Genomic DNA, 24904 nt, shown 5'->3' on the forward strand with positions numbered 1-24904 from the left:
CAAGACGTGCTATTGGTGCTATACTTTTCCTCATATTTGTCTCTTGCCTTTGTATATGTGGCTCCACTTTCGGAAGGAGAACAGAAAAGCTGCTTATGTTCATTCTCATGTCATTGCAAAACAGTTGTTAATTTTCATCCTGCAATTCACGTAGGATTGTCACGGAGCTTCCCATTAAATCACGTCTTTGTAACCACTCCCGACATGTCTCCGTGATTTCTTGTTTTTCTTTTTAATGCAGGCAGCAATTATAATGCTGTAAAGTGCTACCTTCTTTCCAAGTATGGCGGGAACCATGGTTATCGTACCGCACTGAACCACTCCCTCCCAACCTCTGCTTGCGGCCAACTAACCTCCAACCACCATCGTCAGCCGTGTGGACACTTTGCAGGCAGAGTCTGCGGACTTTGCCCTTACCGGGCAAAGTCTGCCAGGCACAGCTCGACCGTGTGGACGCGGCATTAGTGTCACATTCGGTGCGCAATTGTTTTCAATGATAGAAGCAATGCAACTGGTTGCGGCGTCATAAGTAACTGGTTTCATACAACTGGTTGCGTCAGTGCGCAAGGTGCATTAAACTATTCAGTTCACGATGCATCCTTAAACCTTTTTTTTTCTTTTTCTTCTTTCTTTTCTTTTCTTTTGTGTCTTCGGGGCTCTCGTTCTCGCCCCAGACCTTGTTTTAATAACCTGAACACCGCAATCAAGTCATCATCATCTCTCTCTCTCTCTCTCTCTCTCTCTCTCTCTCTCTCTCTCTCTCTCTCTCTCTCTCTCTCTCTCTCTCTCTCTCTCTCTCTCTCTCTCTCTCTCTCTCTCTCTCCACTGCCTCTGCAGGAAGTTATCCCATTCATTAACTACACGGTTGGCAAAGTTGTTTCTACCTACTTCCAAATTAAATCTATTTCCTGACACTTTGAGACCTTTATCTTGTCGGATTCTCATTCGGTGTAAAAATTTTTGTCACTATTGATGTTGTCAATTCCCTTAAGAATCTTAAAGACCTGTATCAAGTCACCTCTGAGTCTACGTTTTTTTAGGGAAAACAGATTCATACGTTTTAATCGATTTTCGTATGATTTCTTTTTTATATTTGGAATAAGTTTTGTGGCTCGCCGTTGCACTTTTTCCAATCTGCCAATGTTTAATGAGATTGAAGTATCCGCTCCTAAAGCATACCTGTTCTCTTGGTAATTAAAAAAAAATACTTGGTCTGTTTGCATCTTGGAAATAAATTAACATGCATTTCATAACAAGCTAATCGATCGGTAATTACTAAGGTCTTTCTGGTCTCATTTCTTGTGAAATAAAATCACTATATCAGTTCCTACTTTAGTTGATGATGTCGGAGCTGTGTTTTGAGAGTTAATGATAATAAACACACTGTTAATAAAGCCAAACACAAGTATACATGGTTGTGAGCAATGTAAAACCAAATGGGAAATGGTCACTAGGTATTGGGGTTATTTGTCTGCCTCATGGGGCTGTGGTGCGGTTTCCCCAGAGAGAGGGTTCTTGCATCGAAAATTCCCAGTAGAAGGGGGGAGGTGGTAATTGGGCTGGTCAGACACTATTTCCAAATCGATGTTTTCTGGTGGGGGACATAAAGAGTAGGTGGTTAGTGGGCGTTGTAAGAAGAATTTGGCTGCGGTGGCTTGGAAGGAGATACGAAATGTGTGATAAATAATTATATGCCTGGACGGATTAGGATTGCTGTTACTTCCTCTTTAGGTTGGGAATGGAGAGGCGGGTGGATAAGGAGATGTATTCTCTTAGTTGAAAGAGTGCACGTGCACCCATATATATATATATATATATATATATATATATATATATATATATATATATATATATATATATATATATATATATATAATTTTTTTTTTTTTTTTTTTTTTTTTTTTTTTTTACTTTTTACTTGTATACAATTGGGTTTCAGTTTCTGTGGGAGAAGCACTGTATTTGCCGCGTATAAGATGCGCTTTTTAAGTCTTAAACAAAAATGCCCTGCGTCTATCACAATATTGTATTTCATGCATAGAATCGTACATTTTCCCTACAGAACAACTCTGAAATATATTTCAATAAATGTGTGATGACACATAATATTTCCGCAAAATATCCTTGTAAAATATATAAATCGTCAGTTCATCCACATTTAGAATATGCTGTTTCCGTATGGTCACCGAATCTCATTAAAGACATTGGCATATTGGAAAAAGTACAACGGCGAGCCACAAAACTGATTCCAAATACCAAAAATAAATCATACGAAAGTCGACTAAAACATATGAATCTCTTTTCCCTAAAAAAACCTAGACTGAGAGGTGACTTGATACAGGTCTTTAAGATTCTAAAGGAGATTGACATAAAAAATGACAACATCTTTACACTGAATGAGAATCCGACAAGAAATAAAGGTCTCAAAGTGTCAGGAAATAGATTTAATTTAGAAATGGGTAGAAATAGCTTCGCCAACCGTGTAGTTAATGAATGGAATAAACTTCCTGCAGAGGCAGTGGAATGTAGTTCAGTTCGAAGCTTGATTCATTTAGATAAACATCCAAGCAAGATGCTGTAATGACTGTTACTTATTTCATACTGTTTGTTTATTTGTTTGTTATTATTTGTCTATTTATTGTTTGCTTGATTTTCATTTAATATTATTTATGTCAATTTATTATGATTTACTATTTACCTGTTTGTTTATTATTTGACTATACCTATGCATTGATTTATTTTATTTGTTATTATTTATATTATTATAATTTTCATTTATCATTATTTATTTTTATTTTTCATTATTATATTTTTTCGCATCCGACTTAGTTATGGACCAAAAGGTCTCCTGTCGGCATGCTCCGCCTTTGTAATCCTTTGTAAATAGAGGTGCGTCCTGTACATCGGCTAATACGGTTGGTTCTACTAGTATGTGTTAAGTCATAGGCAGTTCCACTATAGAATTGGGCGAAGTGTTGCTTAGTATTTTGTAACTGTTGGTATGGATTGTATGTCGGTGAAGGTTGACGGAAGGGGGTGGGGATGCAGATTGCTGTGGTCCGAGGTCCTTTCCTGTGATGTGTGAGTTTTGTCTTTTGGAAAGGGTGGGAGGGCGTTTATCTTTGAGGTAGGTGGGCGGGTGATTCTCGTTGGGGGTGGGTAGGTGTCTGTTGACAGGAGTGTGTTCGTTTTTGGGAGCAGGGATATTTCTGATTTGTGGGGCACTGAAGGATGGTTAACGAATGAAATAAACTTAGTAACCATGTAGTGAGCGCTGAAATAATGCATTGCTTTAAGAGAAGACTTACTCACTACGGTAAATATAACAAAAGAAAAAATTGAAAGGTGTATAGAAAAACTCAAAGTTAATAAAACACCAGGGCCTGACGGTTGGGATCCAAGAATCTTAAAGGAAATGAAAAATGAGATTGTTTTTTATTAGAAATTATTTTCACGAAATCCATCATTTCCGGAGATGTCCCAAGAGAATAAAAGCTAGCTAACGTTACTCCCATATTTAAAAAAGGTGACAAAAATAAACCAAATAACTATAGGCCTATAAGTTTGACTTCAATCGTAGGAAAAATAATGGAAACTATCATCAGAGATGCTATCGAACATCATTTAGAAAGTAACCGTTTGATAAATGATAGCCAGCATGGTTTCAGACGGAAACGTTCTTGCGTGACTAACTTACTCGAATTCTACAACACAGTTATCTCGAATTATGACAAAAGAAACAATATAGATTTAGTATATCTAGACTTTGCAAAAGCTTTTGATACCATACCACACGAAAGACTACTTACTAAATTAGCTTTGCATGGAATAAGTGGTAGCCTATTAGATTGGACTAGTAATTGGTTGAATGGTCGAAAACAGAGAGTTGTTTTAAATGGAAAAACTTCTGGATGGAAAAGTGTTGCAAGTGGAGTTCCTCAGGGTTCCGTTCTTGGGCCACTTCTATTCATAGTATATATAAATGATATAGACCATGGACTAAAATCTACTGTTTCCAAATTTGCTGATGCTACAAAACTGTGCGGAGTGGCAAATGATCACTCAAACCAATTAGATATTCAAGAATATTTAGATAAATTACAGCAATGGTCTGAAAAGTGGCTAATGAAATTTAACACAAGTAAATGCAAGGTAATGCACATAGGTAAAAATAACAGTAAGTACGATTACAAGTTATTTGGAAATTCGTTAACAAAAGTGGATAGTGAAAAAGATCTCGGCGTAATTATCAGTAACGACCTCAAATCATCCAAGCAGTGTATTTCAGCCTCTGAGAAAGCAAATAAGATTCTGGGATTGATTGCGCGATCTTTTTATTTCAAAAGTCCATCACTCATTAACAAGCTATATAAATCGTTAGTTCGTCCACATTTGGAATATGCTGTTTCCGTATGGTCACCGAATCTCATTAAAGACATTGACAGACTGGAAAAAGTACAACGGCGAGCCACAAAACTGATTCCAAATATCAAAAATAAATCATACGAAAATCGACTAAAACATATGAATCTGTTTTCCATAAAAAAAAAAACGTAGACTCAGAGGTGACTTGATACAGGTCTTTAAAATTCTAAAGGGAATTGACATCAAAAGTGACAAAAATTTTATATTGAATGGGAATCAGACAAGAAACAATGGTCTCAAACTGTCCGGAAATAGATTCAATTTGGAAGTAGGTAGAAACAACTTTGCCAACCGTGTAGTTAATGAATGGAATAAACTTCCTGCACAGGTAGTGCAATGTAGTTCAGTTCGAAGCTTTAAGAATCATTTAGATAAATACCTAAGTAAGATGCTGTAATGATTATAATTTATCTTATATTATTTGTTTTTGTTTTATCATTTTCTGTCTGATTTTCATTTATTATTAGTTATATGTCAATTTATTATTATTTACTATTTACCTGTTTGTTTATTATTTAAGTATACCTATGCATTTATTTATGTATTTTATTTGTTATTTACATTATCATAGTTTTTATTTATTATTTTATTATTAATATGATTTTTTTTTTCGCATCCGACCTAGATATGGATCAAAAGGTCTCCTGTCGGCATGCTCCGCCTTTGTAAAAATAACCTTATGGATAGGCATGATAGGTGGAACTGCTTAGTATATGCCTTATGGTATCTTGCAGTCTCCCCTATTCTTGTGTTCCTATGGCTGGGAACAACGTCTCTTCTTTTTCCCCTGACTTTGTGAGAAATTTTCTGTAGACTTCATGGGCCAAGATCCGATGTAAACGTAAAGGATGGTAAAGGTATGCAAGATTGTACAAGATATATATATTTTATTTCATAATCACTGGAAAAATAGAAAGGTTTACCTGTCCATATTAGAGTTTAAGTACAGCACTAGTAACTGATGACACGAATATTTGTTCAAGGTTGTACAAGATATTAATGATACATTTAGTTTCATGACCACTGGAAAAATAATATAATTACTTGTTCATCTTAGTGTAAGTTAGTAGCTAATGACACAGAAAACATCGCCTGACTTCATCTAGAATTCAGATAATATACTGTTGTACAAAGTGTCCCAAAATCTGGACGCATAGGCGTTCTCTTAGGTGTCTCGTATCTTCAATTTTCATTGAATGCACCTCATTTAGGGAGTGTTTATGTGTGAATGACATTTTGACGCAGCCCGAAGGGATTTCTCCCCGTCTTCTCTTTTTCTGCACGAGGGGGACGGACAGAGGGCGGGGGGGTCGCCAATTAAATGAAGTGGTCTTGCTGTGGATGTGCTGTCTCTTGCTGCATTCTTTATGACCCAGGGTAATGGGCGAGATGCAGGGATGACCCGTCATCCAGGAGGAGCCAAGAAAAGAGGGAGGGAGGGAGGGGTGGTGAATGGGAGTGGAGAAGGTGGTGATGAAATGGGTGGGAATGGAATTATACCTTTTGACCTTGGCTATCTCACTTGCAAGGGGGAAAAGCCCTTGGTGTATGTATTTATGTATGTAGGGGTAGGTAGGTATGTACACCACCTTTATCAAACCCCTGAGTGAAGTCAAAGAGAGAATGAAGAGACTATTACACATTTAGTTATAAACATTTATGTGTGAAACTGGCAGTTGCCGACAATTCTATCGAGATAAACATCGTGTGGGGACGGAGACTTTATTGCTGCGACGTTTCGGTTGAAAAAAAAAACTGAAAGAAGCAACACGTCATACCAATAAACGTTCCGTCCTCGTATGGTGTTTATTTCGATAAATATCAATATTTCCTGTGTGTCCAGACTTTAAAGACACCCTGTACAACCCTCACCTCCTTAAAAAAAGTCTGAATAAATTACTGTAATTACTCCCATGTTTCTGGCATAGTAAGTAACCGCAGTTCTAAACACAATAACATACGTACTAAGATCGTTCGATATACCTTATATTCTTTGGAACGCATAAGTGGAAATGGTAACATGAAAATAATCGTGTACCTAAAAGAAAAAGAATGTGGCAATCTTTAGAGTCATTGTCCATTTTCACTTAACTCTAAGGATATACAAGGTAAGACTTTCACATTTGGACCTTAGAATGGTAAGATAAAATGAATAATGCTTTTTCTAATCTTAATATCACAGTTAGGATATTCCCACCAAGGTGGTTCGATACATCAGCCCTACTTTTTTCAGGTATCATTTTGATGGTCTGTCACAATTGGCGCATCAGTTTCTGAACTAAGGGTTATCAAACTGAACCATTTTCCTCCAACCTTCGATTAATCGTTGGAACCGTAATATCACTATAGCAAACTATTTTGTTTTCTCGATAAAAAAAAATACATAGAATATCATTTGATATCCTGAAAGGAAAAATATTTTCCTCCAGCTGCAAATCTGCTCTAACAGTCGGAGGAAAAACAGCCCAGCGTGATAAGTCCTTAACCCGTTCTTACTGATCACGCAAAGAGATTGAAGACTTTTTTGCACGTGCCCTGTGGGTCACGTGTGTAACCTGGAGGACATGACCCGATTTTAGCTTTGGGAAACGTTGAGGTGACGGGAATGCGTGGGAGGTAGGCCCGGCGGCACTTCTGCGAATAGTCCCGTAAGGACCCCGGTGGGCACTCGTTCAACCGCGGCACAATGAATATGTTGAAGGGCAGGACATCTTCGCAGGACACAGTCTGATGGGTCTCGTTGAACCTGAGGGCTTCCTGGTCACAGAACCCATCGTATAGCTTGAGGTAACACCTGTTCGAAGGTTCGTGGTATAACCAGCCATCCGTACCACATTTATTGGGAATGCAGCTCACGCTGTCAGCCTTAGCATCAATCACCACGTGATGGCCACGGCTGCAGGGGCCCTGCGTGTATTGGGCGTAGCACTCTCCGCTCGCGGGTCCGTAGACGTACCCGTGCTGGCAGTCACATGAGGCTTCCCCGGACAAATCCACGTAGAGCGTGTGTCCTGGGGGACAGACGTCGAAGCGGCTGACGTTGACGCACTGGCCGCGGAAGAGGACGTGCTCCCAGGGGCACGGGCGTTTCTGGCACTGGAACTTGCGTCCTGATGTGTACACGAGCCACTCGCCGTCGGCGCAGTTGGACCGAGCCAAGATCCGCTCGCACTCTCCGTCCACGGGGATGTAGCCGGCGGTGAGGTCGCAGTCAGTGGGGTTGCCGCCTAACACACTGAGTAAAAAGTCCTTTGGTGTCGACCTCGGGTCCTGCCTGTTCTCGTCGGACAGCGGGGCACCCCGACCAGCAGGCGGCGGGTCCCTCTCAGACGTGGAGGTCGGGAATATAATGGTGCCGACGCCGTGTGGCTGCCTGACACCGCTGGGTCGCTGAAGTCGACGCCGATGTGATCCTTCCGAAGGTCGATTCTCATTCACGAAACTGACGGGATGGGTTTTGTCGATCTCCGCCACGGTGGGTGGTGGTCTTCGGTTAGCGGGCCTTCGATGAGTAGCCTCGCCAGGGAAGAACAGCCCCTCGGTAGGCGTAGGCAGGCAACTGCAGAGGAGTACAGCCACTGTCACTACAAGGCCCGACGCCAGAACGCTTCTCATCTTCAATTGGAGTCGTCCACGGATACGCAAACAAAAACACTGACACCGGTGTTGCCTCGCGCTGCTTGCTTCTTGTCGAAGGCCACTGGCAACGCCCTATGTCTGTCAAGGTTGCAATCCAAATGGAAGTGAGGAACAGGACGTCATTATATAACATCAGAGGCCGGCCACCTCCACGTCCCCGAGGATGTTCTGCTGGTCAGGTGGCGCCTGACTGGGGGAGGGAGGGAGGAGGAGGAGGGCGGCAGGATTCAACGGAAGGGCCTTAGGTTGGCTAATTTTGGCTTCCCCCACACCCCTCCCTCCCTCCCTCCCACTGACTCACAAGGAGAGTTACAGGAATTTTGTCGAAGTTTTTTTCGTGCATGTGTGTGTACGTATGTATACATACAGAAGGAATAAGTTGTGCAGTTGTGTTTACATAGCTTCGAGTTTCCTGTAGTGATAGGGATGACAGGCGGTAAAGGACATGGAACTGTCTGGTGTAGTCTCTTGCAGTCTTCCATTCTTATGTTCTTATGTCACCGACGCGTTCCTTGAATTGTTTTCACTTCAGTTGTTGACCACGGCTAACCTCCCTTCACGCTTCCGTGTTATTGCTGAATATCAGCCCACCAGACAAACCTCTCTCTGTAGTTGACGACTTTAGTGACACATGTATGCACGGTGTCCGGAGGGGGAGGAAGGGCAAGACCCGCCCCCTAGAAATCCAGGGTGTATTTGAAACTTTACCGGTCGTCACGTACTAGTATAATTTCATTAAAATATTAAGTTATAGAATATCAGTGTATGATTGATGAAAGTCAAAATGTAACTCGTATAGATAATGTTGATATATGGCTATGCGGCCAATTTGAAGTATCTTGATATAACCCTATACCATTAACCATATATGTATAATATTTTTCAATTTGTCCCCCCTAAAAAAAGAAAAAATTATTCTTGCTTCCTCCCTATAAAAAATCCTGCAGACACCCATGCACGTATGTGTTGCCTCTAGTTCTTTTCTCACATTTTTCCTCATGCTTTTCTTTATTATCGATGCATTATTCCAGTGTGAAAGTTTACTTGTTCTATGGTGTCTTATATCGGCTTTATTCTAGTATTCTTTTCTCTATACCGTGGCCTTTTTTTCCTACATTTATTGTATAGCACCCGTTGCATGGAATATCATATATCAATGTTTCTCCCTTAGGGGTCCGCGGACCCCTAAGGGGCCGCAGAAACCTACCGAGGGGACGCAGGACAGGGAATTCAACATGTTACAGTTAATCTGAAGTTTACTTGAGTTTCCATTTCGTAAATATACATGGGTTTCTTTTCCTTTGTTTTTGCATCATGTTTGTACAATGAAAACAATTTGATAATAAACACTAAATCGTGTGAAAAGAAAATATTTCATTAACAATCATTACATACGAATGTAAAATGACTGTCCTATCTGATCCTGTATCAAGGGATTCCTTGAATATACAAGTCGATGTAAGGGTTCCACAAAGCTTGAGAGGTTGAGAAACACTGCTATTTATGACATTTTTCTTGTTATTTTCCTTTATGTTTTTCCTCATGTCACCTATTTTCCTGATTTAGTCCCGTTTCCTGTTGGTATTTGCCAAGTGCTGGAGATGATTTGGGAACTTCTTGTCACAGTTCCCTTCTTTTTTCTCCCTATTCATTATCTGGACGGCCGCCTTATTAAGCTTTGTCAGTAAGCCTACATATATATGCATAGGTAAAGAGTAAGTGAGTTCAAAGCTTCGCGACGGTTGGGCCTGGTTGTTTGAGTTCCATCGCTGTTACTAGCGATTTGTTCCATAGTACATTATAGAGAAAGAGGGGGAAAGATAGAGACAAGAGTGACCTGAATGGGTTGTGTGTGGGGTCAGGAGGAAGATAAACGTTGACAAGAAATCTAAACAGCAAACGAGAAATTATGTCTGGGGATCATTGTCCTTTTGAAATATTCAAATTAGATAGTTCTTCGATAGAGGCTGGTTCAATGAACTTCCTCTTTAAACCACAGCTAGAATTGAGTACTAATTTGGCCTTACCCAAGTCAGTCCGGTGGTTGTGATTGACTGACATGGTGAAATACAGCCAAGCTGTCTTGACTGACATGGTGAAATACAGCCAAGCTGTCTTGACTGACATGGTGAAATACAGCCAAGCTGTCTTGACTGACATGGTGAAATACAGCCAAGCTGTCTTGACTGACATGGTGAAATACAGCCAAGCTGTCTTGTGCGCATCTAATATGACCCCTATGTTCGATTACCTAATATTTAAGCCTCTTCCTTTTTGGCCTTTTTCACTTTTTAGGTGTTTAATAAAATCGTGTGGCACCAGCGAGAATAAAATTTATAGATGACGTCACCAATGGGGGTTTGGAGGGGGGCAGTTGCCCCCCTAAAAATCCAGAGTGCGGAGTTTGAAACTGCCGATCCTCACGTATAATTTCGTTAATTTTTTTAAGTTGTAGGATAGTGTATGATTGATTTTCTATTGTGAGTATGCAATGTAAGTACGTACTGATACTATACTTGATAAAGAATTACATGGTCATTAAAGTCATCGTTTCATAGGGGGAAAGGGTAAATTTTCTTTGGGCGCTTTGATTAATAAGTGGATTAATTAATTTTGGCACTTTGTGAATTTGGTGAAAGCAAATTTGTAACTCGTGTAGATAATGTAAGTATATGCCTATGCGGCCAATTTGAAGTGTGTATCTTGATACAACCCATATCCCATTAATAATACATGTGCAATATCTAGTATTGCCACCCCACTATAAACATTTCTGCAAACGCCCTCTGACGAAGCACTTACGAAGCACTTTCTTGATGGGTCTTGACTGAGTTGCAAGTCTTTCGAAAACCTGACGCAACGATCTCCCAGAACACTGCAGTTGTGCCCCACACGTGCGTGCCGACACAAAAAAAGAACTCCTAGAATAAGAATAATAACAGTAAAAAGGAAAACAGGATGAGCTGACGTAATTCCCTTGTGTCTATCGAGTTACTTTGACGTAAAGTCTGACGTCATCAATGACGTCATGCCAAGACAGGAGCAGGGGGGAAGGGGGGGGGCGATTACTACTGTTGTGCCTCTCGCTTCACTCCTCTAGTCACATTTGCTCAGACTCCCATTCTTAGTTAAATAATACTAAATATGATAACAACAATAATAACAGTAATGATAATAACGATAATGATGATAATTGATGATGTTATTGAGCTCTTAAAGCTTAACCCTCTCCTCCTTCTCCTCCTCCTCTTCTCTACCGGAAGGTGTCTCGTGCCGCCGGGCATTTCCACGAATTCCTTGGAAGAGGTCCGGTCCTCCTCGCGCCCGCCAAAACAATCATCATGCGATTTCAGTCGGAACCCTCAGTGGATGTCGAAGATGTCTATAATTTGGATCACGTGCTGGACTCGTGATGACAGCCATCACCCTGTTGGTCTGTGGATCACGTGTCATGCATGTGAGATATCATGTGGTTGGTTACATATGTATAGGGTTAGTAATGGTTAAAAAGAAAAAGAAAAAAAGGAGAGGGACGTCATTTAAGATAGTTTGGGAATCACTGCTGTAGGGTCAAAGTTCGGAGATCATACGTGGCCGGTGTTGTAACCAACCAACCCCCAGACCCCCCAAACCCCAACCCCCCCACACACCTTCCTTCTTGCTCAAGGTAACGGGTACCAGCTTAAAGTCCTGCGATGTTATTCGGGGAACACGTAGCAGGCGAACTCTACAGTACAACACCATAACAGCAAGGTTTTTTTTTAATCCGAGGGGGGGGGAGACCCCCGTAGGTCTCAGGCGGGTTGAACTTTCATTTTTCTTTTAATCGGAAAGAGGACTTCGAGTAACCTATTGGGTGTCGGAAACTGTGGCCAACATGACATAGGGCAGTATTTCCCAATTTTTTTTTTCCAGGCGGCCCCAATATGATCCTCATGATATGACAGCGATCCCACAAATCTATTTGTATATGTGTTAATACATATGACTAGCTGTTGACTCTAAAAAGTAGGGGACAAGTATAGTATGTGTGTAAGAAAGGTAATTTAAGGTTATAAAAGACAAAGTTAACATCATTGACTTTTATTGTATTATTTTGAAGAAAAAAATGCCTTTGTTTCCCCAGGAAACACACTTGGTGACCCCACTTGGGGTCGCGACCCTAGGGTTGGGAAACAGTGACATAGGGGATACTCAAGGAAACCCCCCAACCACCCTCTGCCCTGGCACACACACAAACTCACACACAAATACACACACACACACACACACACACACACACACACACACACACACACACACACACACACACACACACACACACACACACACACACACACGTTATTTAGCAGTGTTTTCATATTCTTAGGAGTTACGACTCGACAGACCGTGCCATGCTCTGTGTTATTATTATGTCTCTATATGTTTGTATCTGTAGATAACGGCAATAAACTTACTTTACTTTTACTTTGCTTACACACACACACACACTCCCACCTATACCCTCCCCCCTTCTCTCTCTCTCTCTCTCTCTCTCTCTCTCTCTCTCTCTCTCTCTCTCTCTCTCTCTCTCTCTCTCTCTCACACACACACACACACACACACACACACACACTTTCAACGAACGGACGGCTTGAAGAACGTTCTGAAGAAAAGTGAAGATTGTGGATCCCAACGCAAAGAGAAGTGCCTTTTTGTATTTGCAGGGTGGGGGGAAATTGCTCGTGGGGTAGTGGGAAGGTGAGGAAAGAGGAGAGGGGGAGGGATTGCTGGGGAAATGGAAGGTAATGAGGAGGTGGAGGAAATGGCCCTGACGGGCCGCCGAAAGGTAGACAAACGACCCCAAGACGAGCTGGATGATGACATGTCTAATAGGAATGTGAAGATTAGAGGTATAGATAGGAGCAATATAGCAGAAAGTGATGAGAATATTTTCAAGGGATTTAAAGAGGGTGGGGGGGACACAAACCCCCCCCCCCCGACTGACAAGACTAGAAGAGAAGGTCGATAAGGTGATCGAGGACTTGGAGAGTAGGTTAGGTCATATGAACACCATTTTACAAAGGGTTGAAAGATTGGAAGAACTGGAAAAGGCGAATAAAAACTTAACTGATGAAATAGAAGACCTAAAAAGACAGTTAAGAGAGGTAAAGGTGGAGAATGAGGAATTGAAGAAGAATAGTAAAGAAAACAGAGAAACGATAGCTAAAGAAAGTAAAAATTGGAAGAAAACCCAAGAAGGAAATAAGGTTTCATTCACTGACATAGTCAAACAGCAATTGAAAGAACATACTGAAGACTCAGTTATTAAAGTGATGAGACAAAAGGAGAATATAGTAAGGGATTTAGCAGACAAGAAGAAATGTATAATTATATTAGGAATGGAAGAGAAACACAACACAGATAGAACCACAAGAATCAAAGAGGAAAATGAAAAAGTAAGCCAATTACTAGAATCAGTTCAGGAAGATGAACCAGGAATTATGAAACAAATCGAAGAGAAATTTAGACTCGGAAAGTATAGCACAGACAAGACCAGACCAATTAAGATTAAATTCAAGTCACAAACAACGGCAGAGAATATCTTATCCAAAACAGGGAAACTAGCAACAAGTGAACAATACAAAAAGATATGGATAAAAAGAGAAATGAATAAAGAGGAAAGAGAGGAAGAAAAGCAGAAAAGACTGGAAGCTAAGGCAAAAAACGAGAACAGAACGGAGTCAGAGAAAGAGAGATTCTATTGGAGAGTAGTGAACATGAAACTAAGGAAGTTCGACATACAAAAGAAAAACATAAGGGAAACAGAGAACACAATGGAAGTGGCAGAAAACTAAGAGTGTCTTACACAAATATAGATGGATTAATAACAGGATTGAATGAGCTGAATGATTATTTGAAAGAAAAAGAACCGGACATAATGGGAATTGTAGAAACAAAATTAAAAGGCCCACTACCACCCAACAGTGTAGGACATGATGCATACAATTATTGGATTAGAAACAGAGAGAAAAAGCAAGGGGGTGGAGTTATGTTCCTGACTAAGAAGGATATAAACGTGAAAGGTGTCATATATGGAAAGAATACAGTAGAGATGATTATGATAGAAGTGGAAGACAGAGATAAGAAGAGCAGAAAGTTTGTGATCAATTATGTGCCTCCGAAAACAGCCTCATGGGAGGAGAGTGAATATAAAAGTATGTTAGAGGACACAAAGATAGCATTAACTAAAATAATGGAAGACGGAGGAAGAATAGTTATGATGGGCGACTTTAATTGCAAAGAAATCTGCTGGGAAGAAATGACAGTAAAGAGTGGTGATGACTCATGGGGAAATGCTCTACTTGAGATGATTACTGACCATTCAATGACACAATGGATACAAGAGAACACTAGGTATAGAAATGAAGAAGAACCATCGAGGCTAGACTTAATAATTACATCTGAACCTAGAATAGTGGACAAGATTGAATATAAAACACCAATAGGTAAAAGTGACCACATATTGATTGAACTGGAACTTAATGAAGAAAAATATATGAAAAGAAATGAACAATATAGAAGAGGAAGAATGATGTATGAAAAAACAAACTTTGATAAAATAAGAGAATTCTTCCAACAAGAAAACTGGGAAGAAATATACAAAGAAGAAACATCAGTGGAAGAGAAATGGAATATTTTGACAAAAATTTACAAAAAAGGAGTGGAAAAGTATGTCCCAAGACAAAAACAAGAAAAAGAATATGTAAAATGCTGGTACAACAAAAGTTGTAGGGAGTTAAAAGACAAAAGAGACAAAGCCTGGACCAGATGGAAAAAAAGACAGAAGACCTGAAAAATGGAAAATATATACTGGTTATAGAAATGAATATGTACAAAAGTGCAGATAGAAAAAAAGATAATATTAAAAAGTTGTTATAGTAAAGTGTAAAGATCAACCAAAACTATTTTACAGATTTGTAAACAATAAACTGAAAAACAAACAAGACTTGGAGAAATTAAGACAAGGAGGAGTTGAATACACTGAGGAAATGGAAATGGCAGAAATTATGAACAAACATTTTAAATCAGTGTTTACAAGGGAAAATATACAACCTGAAGAGATTGAGTGGAAAGAAAAAGTCCCCCCTATGGAAGAAATAGAAGTAACAAAGAATGAAATATTGACACACTTGGGTAATTTTGATGTCAGAAAATCGCATGGGCCAGATGAAATAGCAAACTGGATTCTGAAAGAATGCAGGAATGAACTGGCAGACAAAATACATAGCATAATAAGCAGTTCCTTAAAAGAAGGAAAAGTTCCAGAAGATTGGAAAAAAGCAAATATAGTACCTATATATAAAGGAGGAAATAAAGAAGAACCTACCAACTATAGACCAGTCTCTCTAACAAGTACAATAGCAAAAATTTGTGAAAGAATTATCAAAAGTAGATGGGTAAAATACTTGGAAAAAAACAACGTACTAAATCCAAGGCAATTTGGATTCAGACAAGGACGATCATGCGTCACCAATTTAATATGTTTCTATTCAAGGCTAATAGATATAATACAAGAAAGAGATGGATGGGCTGATTGTGCATTTCTAGACCTAAAAAAAGCTTTTGACAAAGTACCACATAAGAAGTTGCTTAAGAAATTAGAATATGAAGGAGGAATACAAGGTAAATTGCTAAATTGGATGGAAGACTTTTTGCAAGAAAGAAAAATGAGAGTAGTGATAAGAGATCAGCACTCAAAATGGAATGAAGTAATAAGCGGTGTCCCGCAGGGAACAGTTCTGGCCCCAATAATGTTTGCTATATATATTAATGATATGGATGAAGGAATTGAAAGCTATATGAGCTTCTTTGCAGATGATGCAAAACTACTGAAAAGAGTGAAAACTGAAGAAGATTGTGAATCACTACAGAGAGATCTAAATAAAGTACAAGAATGGAGTAGGAAGTGGGAGATGGAGTTCAATACAAAAAAGTGTAGTATAATGGAATTTGGAAAAAGCAAAAACAGAATAGCAGGATCATATAATTTGGGAGAAGAAGGAATAAAAAAAGTAGAAAATGAGAAGGACCTGGGAGTCATTGTTATGAATAATATGTCACCTGAGAAACATATAAATAAGATTTTTGGAGAAACTTATAATTTAATAAGAACAATCAAAGTTGCATTTACATACCTGGATGAAGAAATGGTGAGGAAAATCCTAATCACCCTGATAAGACCAAGATTGGAATATGCAGCAACGATATGGTCACCAAGTACAAAAAAATGTATAAAAAAAACTTGAAAGAATACAAAGAGCAATCACAAAACTGGCACCAACACTCTCAAAACTATCATATGAAGAGAGACTACAAAAACTTAAACTACAGACACTAGAGCAAAGAAGAGAGAGAGGAGATTTGATAGCTATTTACAGAATCATGAAAGGCATAGAAATTACTGATAGAGAGAATCTGATAAAATGGGATGACAGAAATACAAGAGGACACGGAAAGAAAATAAAAAAAGACAGCTATAGAAGAGATTTGAAAAAGAACAGCTTTCCTCACAGAGTAATAGACAGTTGGAACAAGTTAGATGAGAAAGTGGTGTGTGCAAAAACAATACATGAATTTAAAAATAGTTTAGATAAAATGAGATATGAAGACGGGACCCCACGAGCATAGCTCCCCTTCCCGTAATATACAACTAGGTAAATACAACTAGGTAAATACACACACACACACACGCACACACACACACTCACAATCAGGTAAGTTAGCAAAGAGTAAACATTACAACAATATATGGACAAAAAGAGAAATGAATGTTGAGGAAAGATAAAGAGAGAAGACAATAAGAGGTGAAAAAAAGGAAACGCAAAGAGAACGGAGACCGAAAGCAAGGAGTTCTATTGGAGTCTTAGACATGAGGCTGAGAAAATGGTACACCAGTGTAAGCGAAACGAAAGGAACAGAAAACGAGATGGAGAAAGAAAAAATAAATAAATAAATAAAAGTGGCCTATGATAACATAGACGGATTGATCTCAGGGACTGCCTAGTGTAGGCCTTATGGTCTCATGCAGTCTCCTTCATTTTTATGTTCTTATGACATAATGGGAATTGTGGAGACGAAATTAAGGGGTCCGCTACCACTAGTGTTGGACATGGGTTATATAATTATTGGATTAAAAACAGAAACGAGAAACAGGGTGGAGGAATCATGTTTTTGGCCAAGAAAAACTTAAATGTGACGAAGGTTACAGAGGGTAAAAACAGTGTGGAAATGATCATGATAAAAGTTGAAGACAGCGACATGAAAAGTAGAAAGTTTGTGGTTCTTATGTGCATCCAAAAACGGGCTCTTGGAAAGAGGGCGAGCATTAAAAAATGTTAGAAGATACAAGGCATTCATTAAACGAGATGCTGAAGGATGGAGGTAACCTGGTACTTATGGGAGATTTTAACTGCAAGGAAATCTGTTGGGAAGAGATGACAGTGAAAGGCGGAGAGGATCTATGGGGAAATGTATTACTTGACATGACTATAGAACATACAATGACACAATGGGTAAAAGAAAATACCAGATATAGAAAACAACAAAGTAATGTCGTAGCACAGTGGTAAAATTATACTAATGACCCACTTTCGGAGATGAATAGGTGAAAGTAGAAATATCCATATATAAATCCACCAATGTCCACGTAGCGCCAGACACGTGACCTGAGTCCCCGTCCCTTCAAGTTCACCTCGCTACTTTTGTATAGATATACATGCTTTTCTCCACTCTGTAATCACATCTGCTGAAGAGGATCACAGATATAGAAGTAATGAAGAACCGTTGAGACTGGATTTGATATTTACAACAGAACCTGAAATTGTAGATAAAATCGAATACAAGACACCATTTGGAAAGAGTGACCACATACTAATAGAAGTTGAACTAAAGGAAGAAATATATATGGAGAGAGATGAGAAATACAGAAAAGGAAGATTGTACAATAAAACGGACTTTGGGAAATTTAAGAAATTCTTTCAAAATGCAAATTGGGAAAATTCTACAATGAAGAGACACAGGTGGAAGAAAAATGGATGATTTTGATGAAAATTTATAATGAAGGAGTGAATGAATACGTACCAAGAGAGAAACAGGAAAAGGTGTACATTAGGTGCTGGTTCAATAGAAGATGCATTGAGGAGAAATATAGAAGAGATAAAGGGTGGAAAAGATGGAAAAAATTATAAAAAAAAAAAAAAAAATGGAAAGTGTCAAATATATATCAATCATAGAAATTAATGTGTAAAAGTACGCAGAGAGGAAAAAAATAAACTACGAAAAAGACATAATAAAAATTTTTAAAGATCAACCCAAACTATTTTATAGATATATGGTAAACTTAAAGATAAACAGGAAATGGTGAAACCATGCCTCGGAAATATAGAATATACAGAATATTTAGAAATGGCTAGTCATGAACAATCACTTCAAGTCGGTTTTCACCAGAAAAAAATGCAGCATTGGGACGAAGGAAGTGAAGTGCGATATCCTCTCCCCCCAATGAGGGAAATAACAAAAACACAAAAAGAAAAGAATGGATAAATTAACGAACCTTAATGTCAGGAAATCACACGGCCCAGACTGAAGTGCAAAATGGATACTAAAAGAATGTAAAGAAGAATTAATGGACAAAATATATAACATAACAAATTGTTCACTCAAAGAAGGAAACATACCAAAGGACTGGGAAATTTTTTAAATATTGTACCGATATATAAAAGAGGAAACAAAGAACCAAAAAATTACAGACCGGTCTCCCTTACAAGCACTGTAGCCAAAATCCGTGAAAAAATGATCAAGAATAGATGGATAAAACACCTGAAAGAAAACAATAATAAACCCGAGACAATTTGGATTCAGACAAGGAAGATCTGTTTCTACTCAAGACTAATAGATATAATAGAAGAAAGGGATGGATGGGCTGATTGTGCTTTCCTAGACTTACAAAAGGCCTTCAACAAAGTACCATAAAAAAGAAAGAAAAAAAAACCATAGGGATATAAAGGAAATTACTAAACTGGATGTAGAATTTCTTGCATGGCAGAAAAATGAGAGTAGTGCTCAGAGAAAAGTATTCAACTTGGGAGGAGGTGATTAGTGGAATTCCACAGGGATTGGTATTGGCTCCAATAATGTTTGCTATTTATGTGAATGACATGGATGAAAATGTGGAATGTTACACGAGTTTCTTTGCAGATGATGTCAAATTGCTGAGGAAAGTGAATACTGAAACGGATTGTGAATCACTACAGGGAGACCTGAACAAGGTTTGGAAATAGTCAGAAGTGGGAAGTAGACTTCAGCATTAAGAAGTGTAGCATAATGGAGTTCGGAAAAAGTAGAATAAAAAAAATATCAGGACAATATAAAATTGGAACAAAGGAAGTAAAGAAAGTGGGATCTGAAATAGACCTGGGAGTAATTATCTCAAATGACATGTCCCCAAATAAACAGATAAACAAAATTGTCGGAGAATCTTATAACTTGCTAAGATCAATAAATGTGGCTTTCACCTATTTAGACGAATAAATTGTTTAAAGAAATACTAGTCACACTAATAAGGCCTAGACTGGAGTATGCTCCGACACTATGGTCACCCAGTACCAAAAAGAATATAAAGAAAATTTAAAGAGTCCAGAGAGCAGTCACGAAAATGGTCCCAACACTTTCAAACCTGGCATATGAGGAGAGACTGGCTAAATTGAAATTACCGACTTTGGAACAAAGAAGAAAAAGAAGCCACCTGCTGACCATCTACAGAATCATGAAAGGCACGGAAGTCCTTGATAGAAAAGACTTACTAAATTGGGATAAGAGAAATACAAGAGGACATGAAAAGAAACTCAAAAAGGATAGTTGTAGAAGAGATCTGAAAAAAAAGTTTTCCACACAGAGTGGTGGATATCTGGAACATACTGGATAAAACAATAGTGTGTGGAAAAAACTATACACGAATTTAAGAGCAAACTAGATACTGCGAGATACAAAGATGCACCACGAGCATAGCTCCCCTTCCCGTAAGATACAACTAGGTAAATACACACACACACACTCACACACACACACTCACTCACACACACACACTCACACGCTCTCACACGCACACACTCTCACTCTCTCTCTCACACACACACACACACACACACACACACACACACACACACACACACACACACACACACACACGCTGTGGTTAGAACTCTGGCCTGCCACTACGGAGGTCCGGGTTCGATCCTCGCCCGGGGCTGAAATAATATATCAGTATCGCAGCGCTGAGGGGTGTTACTCCAACTCTCGTGGGCGGGGAGTTGGGGGTGTGTGTGTGTGCAAGGTCATAGCATTACCCATAGATCGGACCTACGAGCTCTGAGCTCTCTTCCAGGAGGGAAAATAGCTGTCGATCACGAGTCAAACACGTGATCCAAAAGACCAAGTGAAGTGAAGTGAATACACACACACACACACACACACACGCACACACATATTATAAGTAGTGCAGGGAGATAGAGGTGACTGACTTGACTAATGGTTCATGGAGGAAGATGAATGTTGACAAGAAATCGACCGCTAAGCGTGATATGTCCGGGGACAATTTTCCTTTTAGAACATAGATGAGGTTGTTCTTTGATGAGGGCACATTCAATTATCTTCCTCCTTAAACAACAACTGAATTTGATTGCTAGCTTGGCCTTATTCCAGTCGATCCAGTGTTTGTAATTGCTGAGGATAAAATACAGCCGAGTTGTTCAGTGCGCATCTGATTGAAGCTTTGTGTTCGATCAACATGGTATTGACACTCCGTGTTTGGCCTCATAATCAATATGTCCGCACAAATAAGCACGTCCTCATAAATGACACGTCTTCATGAATAAGCACGTCCTCATAAATAAGCACGTCCTCATAAACAACACTTCCTCATAAGTAACACTTCCGCATAAATAACACGTTCTCATAATACCTCATAAATAGGCACGTCCTCATAAATGAGCACGTCCTCATAAATAACACGTCTTTATAAATAGCTCCGTAAATTATTTAACTATACCTATGTGTTTATTTATTTCATCGTTATTTATATTATTATGAATTTTATTTATTTATTTATTTATATATTTATTTATTTATCATTATTATAATTTTTTCCGCATCCGACCTAGTTATGGAGCAAAAGGTCTCATGTCGGCATGCTCCGCCTTTGTAATCCTTTGTAATGACACGTCCTCATCAGCACTTCATCATAGATAAACACGTCCTAGTAAATAACACGTCCTCATAAATAATCACGTCCTCATAAATAACACGTCCTCAAAATTAGAACCTCATAAATAAGCTCGTCCTAGTAAATAAGACGTCCTCATAGATAAGCACGTCCTTATAGATAAGCACGTCCTCATAGATAAGCACGTCCTCATAAATAAGCACTTCCTCATATATAAGCACGTCCTAGTAAATAATACGTCCTCATAAATAACACGTCCTCATAAATAAACACCATAAATAACACGTCATCATAAATATCACATCATAAATAACACGTCATCATAAATAAGCACTTCTTAACACCTCATAAATAACACGTCCTCATAAATAGCACCTCATAGATAACGCGTCCTAATAAATAAGTACGTCTTCTTAACACCTCATAAATAACATGTCCTCATAAATAGCATCTCATAAATAACACGTCCTCATAATTAAGCACTTCATGAATAAATACGTCCTCATAATTAAGCACCTCATAAATAACACGTCCTCATAATAAACACGTCCTTATAAGTAACACGTCTTTATAGATATTTACCTCATAAACAAAGACGTCCCCATAAATAACACGTCCTCATAAGTAACGCTTCCTCATAAATAAGCACCTCATAAATATGCACGTCCTCCTAAATAAACATGTCATCATGAATAAGCTCCTCCTCATAGATAAGCACATCCTCATAGATAAGCACGTCCTCATAAATAAGCATGTGCTCATAAATGAGACCTCATAAATAACCACCTCATGAGTAAACATGTCCTCATCAATAACACATCTTAATACGTCCTCATAAATAAGCACGTCCTCATAAATAAGCACCTCATAAATAAACACGTCCTCATAAATAACACGTCCTTATAAATAACACGTCCTTATAAATAACATGTCTTCATGAATAGCACGTCCTCATGAATAAATACGTCATCTCATAAATAACATGTCCTCATAAATAACACGTCTTCATGAATAAGCACGTCCTCATGAATAAGTACGTCTTCATAAACAACAAGAGACCTATATCCCATGACTCACTCGTTCTCTTTATTCTTCTCGAGGGGGAATTCCGCGACGACACTGCTCTGGGTTCGAATCTGCGCTTGAGTGCACACCAACTAAAACAGATGACGCGGCACGATCCTTGTATCCAACAGCCCCCACCCCCTCCTCCCCGAACACCTCGTTAATAATAATGATAATATATATATTCTGACCTTGAATTCTCCTTGCTGCACTTGAGGGACAAAATACATCCTTGGGGGACTACTAACTACGCCAACACTATGTGCAATATTGGTGTGATGTGTTAAGTTCTGTATTTTTTATTTTTTGGGAATAATGTTGGTGAGCAAGAGTTGTTTTAATGTAGTTGTTCAACAACACAGTTCATATTGTCAGAAAATCGCAATATTGATGTGATGTGTAAAGTTCAATTTGGTGGTGGGGGATATTGGAGAGCAAGCATCCTATTTCTCACTTGTCTGGTGAGCAATTGTCCAGTAAGCGAATGTCCGGTGAGTTGCCTGTATTCCGTGTACAAAGGGGATACAGGTTCATCCTCTTAGGTGAATGAAACATATTCGTTTCCATATACCTTTGTTCGTAATATGGACAGTACTATGATAAGTTGAACTATTAGGATGCTACCGATACTTTATCGTGCTGTATATCACGGTATTCATTTTCTTCGCCCCTGGGATTCGATATTTTCTGCGATTGCTGCCGTGTAGGCGTCGGGTGATCGAGCTTCGATTGACTTCTACACTTACTTGCTCGTGTTATCCCTTCAACTCGCCGAGGATTACTACTGATCTGTGGTCCCAAAATATGCCTTACACGTTTCTTTGCAGGGCCATGATAGAAGCCAATGTTCACAATGCTTTTTTCCCCAGTTCCATTTATAAACTTGCTTGTTTATGTACATTTAGCGCAATTTTGTCGAGCAAGCCAAAGCGGTAAAATCAAGTACACATCACACAAGTGAGGATGAGTGTTGAATTTAAGCTCGAGTTATTCCGCTGTCACTGATGCGCTATATCGGTCTCAAAAAACAAAACAAAAAACATGCGAGCACTTTGCTCTGCTGACTCAGGCCACTCTACGCTGCCTGGCCTTGCAAAACACGGCAAAATTTCTTGGAGTAAGATGTGGAGAGAACATAAGGACATAAGAGTGAAGGAGACTGCAAGAGGCCATAAGGCCTACACTAGGCAGTTCCATGTCTATTACCACCTGTCATTCCCATCCATAAAGTTGTCAGTTTCTTAAAACAACCGATAATTTTAGCGCTCATTCCATTGTTACTAAGTCTATTGCATTCGTTGACCACCATGTTAATAAAGCACTTCTTTCCTATTTCCTTCCCACATCTAAAATTGTCCAGTTTAAATCTTTAACTGCGAGCCCTGCCCTGTTGTCTTAATATGATGACCTTGTTTGAGTCATCCTTGTGTCTGATCCACTTGAACACATGATCTGTTAGATTATCCCGCACTCTGCGTCTTTCCAGAAAGTGAAGTTAAGGTGCCTAAGCCTTCCTTCGTAAGGTAAATTTTTGAGCTCGTTTATCATTTTGGTCATTCTCCTGTGCTAATTCTAGTGAATTGATGTCCATTCTATAAGACAGAGGCCAAAATTGTACTGCATAGTCAAGGATAGGTTTAACTAACGCTAGAGTTTGATAATTACCTCTGCACTTCTGTTTGTAACGTCCTAGCAATGAAACCTAATGCTCTGTTAGCTATATTCCTGGCGCTAATGCACTATTTCCTGGACTCACTAAAACTCCCACACTCACTTCTCTAAAAATGTGTTGTCTATTTTTGGGGTTGTGTAGCCCTACGTTTAACACGCTGCACTTTGAGACATTGGACATTTGCCATTTCACCGACCATGTGAAGAATTTATTAAGATAATCCTGCAGAATATCGGCGTCATCTCCTGACCTAATTAGGCGTCCTATTTTAGTGTCGTCCGCAAACTTACTAACATTAATATTGATCCCATTGTCCAAGTCGTTTATGTAGGTAATGAACAATAAGGGACCCAAAATTGAGCCCTGGAGAATTCCACTAGAAACACTACCTCATTTGGACCACAATGGAAATAAGCTTACATGCTTTTTTGTGTTATCCTCGGCAATTGTAATTGTTATTTCGAACTATGTGTTCTTTTCATTATCTGCACTTCATGTATATTAATGCAATGCCAAATATACTTGCCCTGTTTATGGTGACCCACTGTTTTCTGTCATTGATCCAAGCTCTAATCCATTCTTACACTTTTCCTCCTATGCTATGGGCTTTGATTTTTAGTAGTCTCTGGTGGGGCACCTTGTCGAAAGCTTTGCTAAAGTCAAGGTAAATAACATCGTAACTATCATTGTTATCTGACGCCTTATATGCTGAGAGTCTCGAATCAGATTATGTCTCGATGTGATCTCTGAGTCCATTAACTACTATTAATTCAAGCTTTTTACCTATAACTGATTTCAGACTGATTGGCCTGTAGTTGCATATAGACGATTTATCTCCCTTT

The 24904-nt window shown here is 39.0% G+C and overlaps 1 protein-coding gene across 1 annotated transcript; it reads right to left on the reverse strand.

Moving 5' to 3' along the window:
• Window positions 1-5292: 5292 nt before the first annotated feature.
• LOC143027591 (uncharacterized) lies at window positions 5293-8177 on the reverse strand. The gene has a single exon (XM_076188928.1). The coding sequence runs from the start codon at window positions 8038-8040 to the stop codon at window positions 6925-6927; it is 1116 nt and encodes a 371-aa protein (XP_076045043.1). The 5' UTR covers window positions 8041-8177; the 3' UTR covers window positions 5293-6924.
• Window positions 8178-24904: the final 16727 nt, after the last annotated feature.

This window comes from Oratosquilla oratoria, chromosome 8 (genome assembly GCF_046742065.1).
Source record: "Oratosquilla oratoria isolate Oo_2021 chromosome 8, ASM4674206v1, whole genome shotgun sequence".
In the NCBI taxonomy this organism is placed as follows: domain Eukaryota; kingdom Metazoa; phylum Arthropoda; class Malacostraca; order Stomatopoda; family Squillidae; genus Oratosquilla; species Oratosquilla oratoria.